Source organism: Xenopus laevis, chromosome 7L, assembly GCF_017654675.1.
Source record: "Xenopus laevis strain J_2021 chromosome 7L, Xenopus_laevis_v10.1, whole genome shotgun sequence".
NCBI lineage: Eukaryota > Metazoa > Chordata > Amphibia > Anura > Pipidae > Xenopus > Xenopus laevis.
Genome location: NC_054383.1, coordinates 20,238,074 through 20,250,531, shown reverse-complemented (window position 1 = coordinate 20,250,531; position 12,458 = coordinate 20,238,074). Strand labels below are relative to the sequence as shown.

The 12,458-nt window shown below is 38.1% G+C and overlaps 1 protein-coding gene across 4 annotated transcripts in view; it reads left to right on the top strand.

Annotated features, from left to right (window-relative positions):
- The first annotated feature begins 652 nt into the window (after positions 1-652).
- exoc6.L (exocyst complex component 6 L homeolog) overlaps positions 653-12,458 on the top strand; it is a 176,479-nt gene continuing 164,673 nt past the window's right edge. For 2 of the 4 annotated variants that reach the window (XM_041568650.1, XM_041568648.1), the window contains exon 1: positions 653-793. In XM_041568650.1, the coding sequence (XP_041424584.1) occupies positions 669-793 (125 nt within the window). In that variant the 5' untranslated portion in view covers positions 653-668. Of the gene's footprint in view, positions 794-9,232; positions 9,424-12,458 lie in introns of those variants that run through there. The other 2 variants (XM_018225184.2, XM_041568649.1) reach the window with 1 other exon arrangement.

Sequence of the window (12,458 nt, the reverse complement as noted above, 5' to 3'; positions counted from 1 at the left end):
CGTATATTCGCGCATGCGCACTCGAGCGTAAATTCGCGCATGCGCACAGCAAATAGGCGCCATGACTGCCCGGCCTGCCTAGGGCGCCTGCCCAGCTTGGCCCGGCACTGATAGACATTATTCTCATTCTTTTCCCACTGTTTCTATTGTCCACATCCTCCCTCCTCTTCACCCTTATCCTAATGATAAATGCCGATGGCCTTAACATATCAAACAGATAACAAAAGATACATTTTTGGACAACCCAAACTCAATTTTGGAACTCAAAATCAGTTTAGATCCTTAGAATGATGGTGCTGATGTATCAGATACATTTGTCCATGGAATCAGGGATGTAACATTAACAGAAACAAAGCCACTTATAGGAATAATGAGGGCCCATGATCCTCAGGTTTTGTGGAATAATGAAATAGATTGCTTCAGGGTGCAGTAATCTATAGTTACCCCACTGCATGGAATGAATGGTATTCTTGCATTAGCCTGTATTTGTACTTGCCTGCCGGTAAACTAGTTTCCTTTCTTTGTCAAGAATCTCCTACTCAGCATTTCCTAAATCAGGATATCAGGATAGGGTGATATTTTTTTTCTGGTCATAATGCTGACTCCAGAATATTTCTCTGTAAAAAACAAAAATACAAATGTGTGTGTTGAAGTCAGTCTGTGGAGAAATGGCCATGGCCGGCAGTGCAGCCCAGCCAGATATAGCAGCAGATGAGAAGGCGGCGGATAAAATATACGAGAAGGTGTGTGCTGAGATAGAGACACTGGAGCTGCCCCTTGGAACAACATTAAGGTAAAAAAACAAATCTAAGCCTTATTCGGTAGGCTTCACAAAAAAATGTTATGTTGCTGTGGAGATCTGTATTCCTGTCCCTATATTGTCTCCATAGATCTGCAACTGCTGGCATCTTCCAATGACTCTGTTAGAGGCACTGGTTATGGATGCATTAATACTATCAGCTGCCTAAAATCTATTACAGAAATGGGATCTGTTATCCGGAAAACCCATTATTCAGAAAGCTCCAAATTAAAATTACAAGATGGCCATCTCCCATAGACTTAATTTTATCCAAATAATCTAAATTAAAAATGATTTCCTCTTTCTCTGTAATAATAAAACAATCCCTTGCACTTGATCCTAACTAAGATATAATTAATCCTTATTGGAGCCAAAACCAACCTATTGGGTTTATTTAATGTTTCCATGATTTTCTAGTAGACTTAAGGTATTAAGATCCAAATTACGTAAAGATTCGTTACAGGTCCCATACCTTTTATAATGCACTGTACAATACCATTAGAGCTATCTCTAGGGAACTGTGTGTGTGTATAAAGTCAACAAAGAACCCTCTATTGTAAAATATAAGGACATTATAAGTCACCTAGAAGTTCCGTGACCATATAAAAGCCCGAGGCTGAATGCTCAGTATTTTTTTTATAAAGGTCTCGGAACTCCAAGTTGACATAATATCCTCATATATTACAACAGGGGGTACTTTATTTATTATAATACATACTTTATTTATTTATACATAAGTTTAAGTGAGTCACGTGACAGAAATGACATCACAAAACTCCTATAATAAACAATGACATCACTAAGCACCATTTATAGGGATATAATTTACAGCATATTCATGGCTTTTGGGAAGTATATATATATATATATATATATATATATATATATTATAATATTTAATGTAAATTATTATATATAATAATGTACATTATATCAGACGTACCAATGAAAAATGAAATATCATTTGTTGATTCCCAGTTTTAGTAAAAAATTTCCTAAGCTGAGTGTATGCTTTTCCTGGGCTTTCACTATGTTAATTATCTTCCTGCCGGTTCTGATTGGCTACTGGTTGGTTTCAAAGCAACATTTACAAAATATTGAACAAACTAGAAAACACAAAAAATCCTTTTTCATACAGAAGCCCGGTTTGCTTCTCATAGGGTCTCCCTTGTCTCTTCTCTGCACACATCCCATACTTTCAGGGTCAAGGTTATCTCTTCTCCTTTACCAGGACCAGCCAGGAATATTTTGGCATTGGTAGGGAGGCCACCTTTTTCAAGCAGTCAGAATCAACCCCCATAAAGAAAAATCTTATACAAAAGAATAATTCTACTGTAACTAAAAGAAATAGGCACTTTCCCTCCAGTTAAATGCATGGTTGTTTGCCAAGCAATGCACTATGAATTAAATATATTTATTATTTACTACTTGTATTAGTCTGATACTGGTTCAAATTAATTAGTAATTATTATGGTGTTTTAAATGGAAAATATCACCTTCCTATTTATAAATTAAATACGTTATTTTTTTGTTTGTGCGATTCCAACATTGTTAGCCCTCTGCCATAGCTTTGCACCTGCCAATACTTTTCCCTGCAATCCAAGCTCTCTCTGATGATTAGTGTGAATTCTTAATATATCATCAATGTAACTTGAAATATTTCATTTGTAACTCTGTCTGTTAGCTGTACATCACAATCCATCTCTGCAGGCTAGATACCTTCACAACAGGTAACTTACCCAAAATCACATAGTTATTTTTGTTATTTTAACACCATCCGTATGCCCACTATTGGCTGCTGCTGATATTACAGCCTATAATGGAGGCAAAATTATGTGGAAATTTATATAGCGAAGGAATGCTATCTTCATACAGTAAAGTATTCCTTTACTGTCTGCCTGTTATAAGAAAAAGTTTAAAGGGAATGTCAACCCCAAAAAAATTATATTTGCCTAATAAAAGAAAACATAATTCTAAGTAACTGTGCAATATACATTCAATACAAATTGTCTATGGTTTTGAAGTTATTTGTATATGTATTGCTATTGAAAGCAGTGTTTGTCTGTGTCTATTCTCTGTACTATAAATATATATATATCCAGGATATATGTCCCAAGGCTCAATTCTTAGTTAAAAATAGAAATTTTATTACTAATCACATTTAAAATGGTACATATGACCCCACATGGCCGACCTTACGCGTTTCATACCCTCCGGTACTTAGTCATAGGTGTATATATATATATATATATATATATATAGATATATATATATATATATATACAACTACGGGATCTGTTATCTGGAAACCCATTATACAGAAAGCTCCAAATTACAGAAGTGTTCCATGGACTCCATTACATCCAAATTTTTTAAAATTATTTCCTTTTTCTCTGCAATAATAAAATAGTACCTTGTACTTGTCTCTACTAAGATATAATTAATCCTTATTGGAAGCAAAGACAGCTTATTTGGTTTATTTAATGTTTACATGATTTTCTAGTAGACTTAAGGTATGAAGATCCAAATTACGGAAAGATTGTTAATCTGGAAAACCCCAGGTCCCAAACGTTCGGCATAACAAGTTCCATACCTGTACTGCAAAGCTTCCTTTATTTTGACCCTTCATTTTACTTGTTCTGAAGTCAGAATAAGTAGGGTTTGGGGATGAGTGCTTATTTAGTGCCATGGATATCCATTGAACTATATGGGACTACTACACCAAAGAAAAAAATAATAATAATAAAAAATATATATACAGTATATATATGTATAAAATTATGCCAGCCAGCTACACTACTTTAACCCCCCAAATATTAAATAAATAAATAAAGCAGAATAATTAGGGTTTGGGGGTGTATGCCCATGGATATCCACTGAACTATATGGGACTACTACACCAAAAAACAGAAATAGTAAAAAATATATATACAGTATTTCAGCCACACTATTTTAACCCCCCAAATATGAAATAAATAAAGCAAATATATTTAGGGGTATCTCAAGGCAATGCCCCCTTGAGGAACATTTGCAGGTAAACTTGCCCTTAAAGGGAAAACTCTACTTATATTTGGTGCGTATAATATATTAATATGTATCAGAATCTCATCTAGTAGGATGCATGCATCTGGGATGTGCATGCAGGAGTGGGATACAGTTGGACACATTAGTTAGACAGAAACTCATATTATAGGATTTATCATGTTGGGACCTGCATGTGATCAGATTGCAGTTTGGCAGGTCATTGTAGCATCTCTCAGGCAAGAATACACTGTCCGGCTTGCAGAACTTTACAAGTACACAGAGCGCCTTACATATATCCATTATTAATTTAGCTAGATAGCTATCTTAATTCTACAGGCTTGTTCGGAGAAGTTAGCTTGTGGGAAAACAAAGCTGAAAGAGGTTATTGTATTGAGTCCTACCCTCCATCCCTCTGTAAAAGCCGAATGTGGCCCGGTTTCTCCGTTGGCTTGCCTAATTATAAACACATGGTAGGCATTCCTTCTACCCAACTGTAACAAGCCCCAATCTGCTTTGTGTTTGCCGTTTAATGCTATAAGCCAATAAAGTCGTTTGGGGCTTGACGTTTCTGATATTTAATTAGGTGATTTAAACTAACACGTTTCATCTTAAATTGTTCATCTCAAATTAAACATGTCAAAGATTTTTTATAGGAAATGAACATTTTATGGAGCTACGGCTTGTTTAAAGAGACACTCCCGTTCAATTTCCTATTGCTCAACCCCCATCTCATAATAACCAATGTTTTAAAAAGTGTGGTAAGTTTTAGGTCAATATTTTCTTTAAAAATGCACAAGGCTGCTGCTGCCAGATGGGACTGATTCCTCGCTGCAGTCTCACTGGAGTGGGCAGTTGCAAGATACACCTTTTTATTGTTTCGCTGCAATAGAAGTAATCTGAAAACACTTCAGCTCATCTCTGGTGATTTTTAGGGATGCACCGAATCCAGGATGTGTTTGGGGTTCAGCCAGAATTTGGCCTTTTTCAGCAGGATTTACATGTTGCCTGGCTGAACTGACTCCAAATCCTTAAAGGGATACTGTCATCGGAAAAAAAATTTTTTTTCAAAATGAATCAGTTAATAGTGCTGCTCCAGCAGAATTCTGCACTGAAATCCATTTCTCAAAAGAGCAAACAGATTTTTTTATATTCAATTTTGAAATCTGACATGGGGCTAGACATTTTGTCAATTTCCCAGCTGCCCCATGTCATGTGACTTGTGCCTGCACTTTAGGAGAGAAATGCTTTCTGGCAGGCTGCTGTTTTTCCTTCTCAAAGTAACTGAATGTGTCTCAGTGAGACATGGGTTTTTACTATTGAGTGTTGTTCTTAGATCTTCCAGACAGCTGTTATCTTGTGTTAGGGAGCTGCTATCTGGTTACCTTCCCATTGTTCTTTTGTTTGGCTGCTGGGGATGAAAAGGGAGGGGGTGATATCACTCCAACTTGCAGTACAGCTGTAAAGAGTGATTGAAGTTTAGCAGAGCACAAGTCACATGACTGGGGGCAGCTGGGAAATTGACAAAATGTCTAGCCCCATGTCAGAATTCAAAATTGAATATAAAAAAATCTGTTTGCTCTTTTGAGAAATGGATTTCAGTGCAGAATTCTGCTGGAGCATGACAGTATCCCTTTAATGAGGTTGTTCACCTTTGAGTTAATTTTTAGTATGATGTAGAGAGGGATATTTGAAGATAATTTGCAATTGGTTTTGATTTTTCATTATTTGTGGTTTTTCAGTTAGTTAGCTTTTTATTCAGCAGCTCTTTAGTTTGCAATTTCAGAAACCTGGTTGCTATGATTCAATTTACCCTAGCAAACATGCATGGATTTGAATAAGAGACTGGAATATGAATAGGAGAAGTCTGAATAGAAAGACGAGTAATAAAAAATAGCAATAAAAATACATTTGTAGCCTTACAGAGCATTTGGTTTTAGATGGGGTCAGTGACCCCCATTTGAAAGCTGGAAAGAAGCAGAAGAAGGTGGCTAATAATTTAAAAACAATAGAAAATTAATTATGATTACAAATTGAAAAGTTGCTTGCAATTGGCCATTCTATAACATACTTAGGGTCACATTTACTTAGGGTTGAATATCGAGGGTTAATTAACCCTCGATATTCGACTGTCGAAGTTAAATCCTTCAAATTTGAATATCGAAGTCGAAGGATTTAGCGCTATTCATTCGATCGAACGATTAAATCCTTCGAATCGAACGATTCGAAGGATTTTAATCCATCGATCGAACGATTTTCCTTCGATCACAAATTTGTTAGAAAGCCTATGGGGACCTTCCCCATAGGCTAACATTGAGGTTCGGTAGGTTTTAGGTGGCGAAGTAGGGGGTCGAAGTTTTTTTTAAAAATTCGAAGTCGAAGGTCGAAGTAGCCAATTCGATGGTTGAAGTAGCCAAAAAAATACTTCGAAATTCAAAGTATTTTTTATTCTATTCCTTCACTCGAGTAAAGTAAATGTGCCCCTTAAAGTGAACTTAAAGGTAAACCACTCCTTTAAAATCACATGACTTTTTGTCACACAACTATCAATGTAAAAAAATGTTTGTGCGGCTCTCTTTACGCCTTCCTAGCCATAATTTGCATATGCAAATTAGGGTTTCGATTTGTTTTGGTATTCTGCTGAATCTTTCATGAAGGATTTGGAATTCGGGTGATTCGGTGCATCCCTTGTGATTTCACAGACTGACAAAAAGAAGGCCTGCAAAGCTTGTTAGGTATCACATGGCTAAGGTAGAACATAAAAGTACTGTTAGTGAAAGTAAATTATTTGTAATAAAGAGAATTTAAAGGTGAGCAGTTTTCCATCTTGCTCGTTCTGCGCTTGTGTATGACATCATAAATGAGAACACCAGTACTCTAATACATTGTATCCCAACATGGCCGCCCTCCTAGCTAAACTGCCATTGTTTCAGCCAAACCGAAATATGGGTTTATATGATAAGTGCTCTTTCATGATATGAACATTTTCAAACAATGTTATTTAGTTGGGACATATGAAAGATTTGTGAATACAGGTATGGGGATCTATTATCTGGAAAAACTCTTATCCAGAAAGTGCCAAATTACAGGAAGGCGCCTATAGAGTTTATCCAAATAATCCAACTTTTGATAGATTATTTTCTTTTTCTCTGTTAATAATAATAAAACAGTACCTTGTACTTGATCCCAACTAAGATACAATTAAGCAAAACCAGCCTATTGGGTTAATTTAATGTTTACATGATTTTCTAGTAGTAATGTATGAAGTTATTATGGAAGTATCCGATATCAGGAAAACCCCAGGTCTTGAGCATTCTGGATAATAGATCCCAAACAAGTACAGTGTATTTTAGAATAAATAAGAATAAAAAAGTAACTAACATTCTTGATGCCGAACCTACCCTGCCGGCCGAATTACTACGAGAGAGACGTGAAGGTGAAAAGTGGTGTGGCTTTGAGGAATGGGGGTGATTTGGGTCGATCATGGATCAAGAAATCAGGGGCTTGATCCTGTATGCTTATTTTTTTTAACCTGGTACCATTCTACTTGTTGACAGGGGTTCTGGGTGACCAATGAACTAATAACTGGGGGAAATAGAGTCCTATCAATATTATGGGCTCCCACGATTACTGATGGCGGCCCTGACTGCCTTAAAATAATACATTGGTGGCCAGGGGTTAAACAAAATAAGAAAAAATTGTTTTTTTAGTAGAAATGAACTCGTGGCTTCGGGTCTTTAGCTTTGGCTTCTTTAGTGGCTTCGGCAGGGCCGGGTTTACATAGCGGGCACCTCTAGGCCCGTTGTTGTTCGTCACCCCCGTCGGCTCATTTTTATTTGCTCAAATTTTCATCATTGGGAATGGAGCTATGAGGATTGGCGCGCAGGAAATTTAAAAAACTACCGTATCTCCTGCACAGTTTTTCTGAACCAATGTGGGTGTGGTTGGGCAGCATGCCGCCCCCTAAAATCCTGCCGCCCTAGGCCCGGGCCTTGGTGGCCTCTCCACAAATCCGGGCTTGGGCTTCTGGGCTTCAGCTTCTACTCCTTTTGTCGCTTCGGGTCTTTTCACGGCTTCAGCTCTGTTTGTGGCTTTGGATCTTCAGCGCTTTGATCTTCGGCTCCTTGGGACTTCAGCAGTTCGGCACGACTTTGGCGCTGTCAAGGGGGGCCCGGTTATTTTTCGGAAAAGTACACTAGTACCCCACTGATGGTGGCCTGGAGCCCATGAAAAAAATTTCATATTCCAAAAGTTAAAAGGGTTGTTCACTTTCCAAAACTTTTTTCACTTCAGTTGGTGTCAGATGGTTCACCAGAATAAAGACTTTTTCTAATGACTTTCTATTTTCTATCTGTCACCGTTTTCTCTAAAGTTTAAATGTAAAGTGTCATTTTTCACCTTCTAAAGCAGCGCTGGGAGGGGGGAGGGGGGTAGCTGACCCTGTAAACTGTTCTAAATTGATACATTTAGTTGATACATTTCTTATCTTTGTCCCTGCTGAGCAGAATCTCTGGGTTTCTTTACAGGCAGCTGTTAGAATTGATACAATAATTGCTAATACTCCAGAGATGCTGCTGAGAAATGTATCAAGTGAGGGCTCTTACACACGGGCGTTTTTTCCGGTGCTCCCCTGCATTGCGCTTTCTTCTGTTCAGCCGCAGGGGTGCGCAGGAATAGATGTAGTCAATTATTGTGAAGGGGGCTGTACTCACACAGACACATGTAAACACCAAACGCAGGTGGGACGCAGCATTTTGCATTTCACCTGCGTTCAGAGCATACATGAGTCTGTGTGAGTACAGCCCCCTTCACAATAATTGAGTGCGTCTACTCCTACGCTCCCCTGTGGCTGAAAAGAAGAAAGTGCAACGCAGGGGAGCGCAGGAAAAACCGCCCGTGTGTAAGAGCCCTAAATGTTCCAAAATTGTAACAGTTCAGAGTCTGAACCTGAATTACTGAGCTGCCAGACTCAAAAAAAAAGTCTTTATTTCTGAACCAGAAACCAACTGAACCAAAAAAAGTGTTGGAAGGTGAATAACCCCTTTAAGCGAGCTCTAAAATGATTTTATAATGGGCCCAGTAACCTTTGGTTAGGTCGCTATAAAGGCAACCAGCTGTCAAGGTGCTGCAATGATATCCATACCTCAGCTGCTGCGCTCTTCTTCTATCAATGCTAAGCACAGAAAGACTACAAAACCCATAATGCACTGTGGGATCATCCAAAGTCCTGGAATGAGAAAAATACAGACACACATAAGCTTGGCCATTGGGTGCCCCTATAATGGATAACCTGATAGAAATGATAATGAGCTGAGTGGGCTCTAGTGCTGATGGATTTCCCTGGGAACTCCTATGTGAAACGCTGGGCTGTTGTCACTGCTCCCTCTAGCGGCCGCTGCCGTCATTACTCCCTTTCTCCCATTGAAGCAGCAGCACAGTCACCACCGCAGCAAGCGACGCTGCTTGTCACCGGTAGCCCGGGAGACCTCCCTTCCCAGCAAGATGGCGGAGAGCAGCGGGAGCCTGGAGACCGTGACCGAGCACGAAAGGATCCTGCAGGAGATCGAGAGCACGGACACTGCGTGCTTAGGGCCCACGCTACGGTAAGATTGCCGGGAGTGGAGGAGGCGGCAGGTGACACTGGGCGAGGGGGGGAATCCTCTTTCTTTTTGTCCCTTTCCCACACGGCCCTGACTGCTGCAGTGACAACTCCCCCCTCTATGGATCCTCCCATACATACAGTGGATTCTGTGCCTTGTTCCAGGGGCAGATGGGTAGCTGCTTGTCTGGCCAATAATTATTATTAATAATGTCATTATCCTAATCATCATCAGCTCTGAGCATTAATTATTAGCAGCATGCTTTCCCTGGATAAGTCTTCCTCATAACACAGACATGTTTTTCACGTATTCATGTTATTAATAAGATACAAGACGCGTAAGGCACACCCCCTATTATAATAGTACCTCTCTTATAATGGCTCACCCCTATTATACTAGCAGCCCCTATTATAATGTTATAATACACAAAAGCCATGAATATCTTGTAAATTATATCCTTATAAACGGTGAGTTCTGATGTCATCAGTTATAAACGGTGAGTTCTGATGTCATTTCTGTCACATGACTCACTGAAATTTGTGTATTATAATAAATAAAGTACCCCAAGTTGCAAAATATGAGGATATTAGAAGTTACCTCGGAGTTCCATGACCTGTATAAAAACACTCGGCCTTCGGCCTCGTGTTTTTATATGGTCATGAAACTCCTCGGTAACTTATAATATCCTTATATTTTACAAGAGGGGGTACTTTATTCACTATATAATAACACCTCATTATGACACACCCCCTATTATAATAGTACCTCTCTTATAATGGCACACCCTCTTTTATATAAAAATGGCACACCCCTATTATACTAGCAGACCCTATTATAATGTTATAATAACACCTCATTATCACACACCCCCTATTATAATAGCACCTCTCTAATAATGGCACATCCCCTTTTATATAAAAATGGTACACCACTATTATATTAGCAGCCCCTATTATAATGTTATAATAACACCTCATTATGACACACCCTATTATAATAGTAGCTCTCTAATAATGGCACATCCCCTTTTATATAAAAATGGCACACCCCTATAATACTAGCAGCCCTATTATAATGTTATAATAACAGCTCATTATCACACACCCCCTATTATAATAGTACCTCTCTTATAATGGCTTGGCACACCCCTATTATACTAGTAGCCCCTATTATATAGTGAATAAAGTACCCCCTCTTGTAAATAATAAGGATATTATAGGTTACCGAGGAGTTTCATGACCATATAAAAACACGAGGCCATACAGGTCATGGAACTCCGAGGTAACTTCTAATATCCTCATAATTTGCAACTGGGGGTACTTTATTTATTATAATACACAAATTTCAGTGAGTCATGTGACAGAAATGACATCAGAACTCACCGTTTATAACTGATGACATCAGAACTCACCATTTATAAGGATATCATTTACAAGATATTCATAGCTTTTGTGTATTATAATGTTATAATAGCAACTCATTATGACACACCCCCTATTATAATAGTACCTCTCTTATAATGGCACACCCTCTTTTATATAAAAATGTCTCACCCCTATTATAATAGCAGCCCCTATTATAATGTTATAATAACACCTCATTATGACACAACCCCTATAAAAATAGTACCTCTCTTATAATGGCACATCCCCTTTTATATAAAAATGTCTCAACCTATTATACTAGCAGCCCCTATTATAATGTTATAATAACAACTCATTATGACACACCCTATTATAATAGTACCTCTCTTATAATGGCACATCCCCTTTTATATAAAAATGGCAAACCCCGTTAAACTAGCAGCCCCTATTATAATGTTATAATAACACCTCATTATGGCACACCCCTATTATAATAGTACCTCTTTTATAATGGCACATCCGCTTTTATATAAAAATGGCAAGCCCCTGTTATACTAGCAGCCTCAATTATAATGTTATGATAACACCTCATTATAGCACAACCCCCCTGCTATAATGGCACACCCCCTATTATAACAACATCTCATATTATGATGATGGCACATATTGACATCACCTGTTTTCTAATAACTGCGCTTATAAACAAAGCTGTGATAATTATGGCATGTTATACTGGACAAAAGAGGGTGAGTTACTCTCGGAAGTGTTGTGTCTCCTAGAGACAGAGGATACTGTACTTCTAACTAAAGGAGTGTTTCACCTTTAAGTTAACTTTTAGTAAGTTATATAAAATGACTCATTCTAAGCAACTTTTCAATTGGCCTTCAGTTGTTTCTTTTTTTTTTATTTTATAGTTTTTGAATTAGTTGCTGACTCTTTTCAGCTTTCAAATGGGGGTCACTGACCCCATCGATAAAAAAAACAATGCTTTGTAAGGCTACAAATGAATTTATACTGCTACTGTTTAATACTTATCTTTCTGTTCTGGTCCTCTTCTATCCATATTGTAGTCTCTTATTCAAATAACTGCATGGTTGCCAGGGTAATTTTTATCCCAGTAACCAGATTGGTGAAAATGCAAACTAGAGAGCTGCTGAATAAATAACTAGCTAAATAACTCAAAAAAACACAAATAAAAAAGGAATTGCAAATTGTCTCAGAATATCACTCTCTACATCATACTAAAAGTTAATTAAAAGGCGAACAACAACCTTTTTAAGAAAGTGCTGCTTAGTATATAGGAAAATAGGTAATTGATGTTCCATGTAACTTATAATGGCTATTTGTCATATATGGATCAGTACCAATAAGCCTTCCAGCTCTTCTTGAATTGCTTTTACCAGCCAAAGGCCCGTCAAGTTGATTCTTAGAGTTGTAGTTGAATAACAACTGGAGTGTTTAGACGTCCCCCACTTGACCTCGGGAAAGTACAACAGCCTTCTTAGAAGGCCAAGGCCCACACGTTCTCTAATTGTGGCCCCTAATTGTACTTTGGCCAAAATAGTCAGTTTGCTTTAAGCATTAGGGAAACTTCTGTGTATCCTGCATTGTAGGGATGCACCGAATCCAGGATTCGGTTTGGGATTCGGCCGAATCCTTCTGACAGGCTGAACC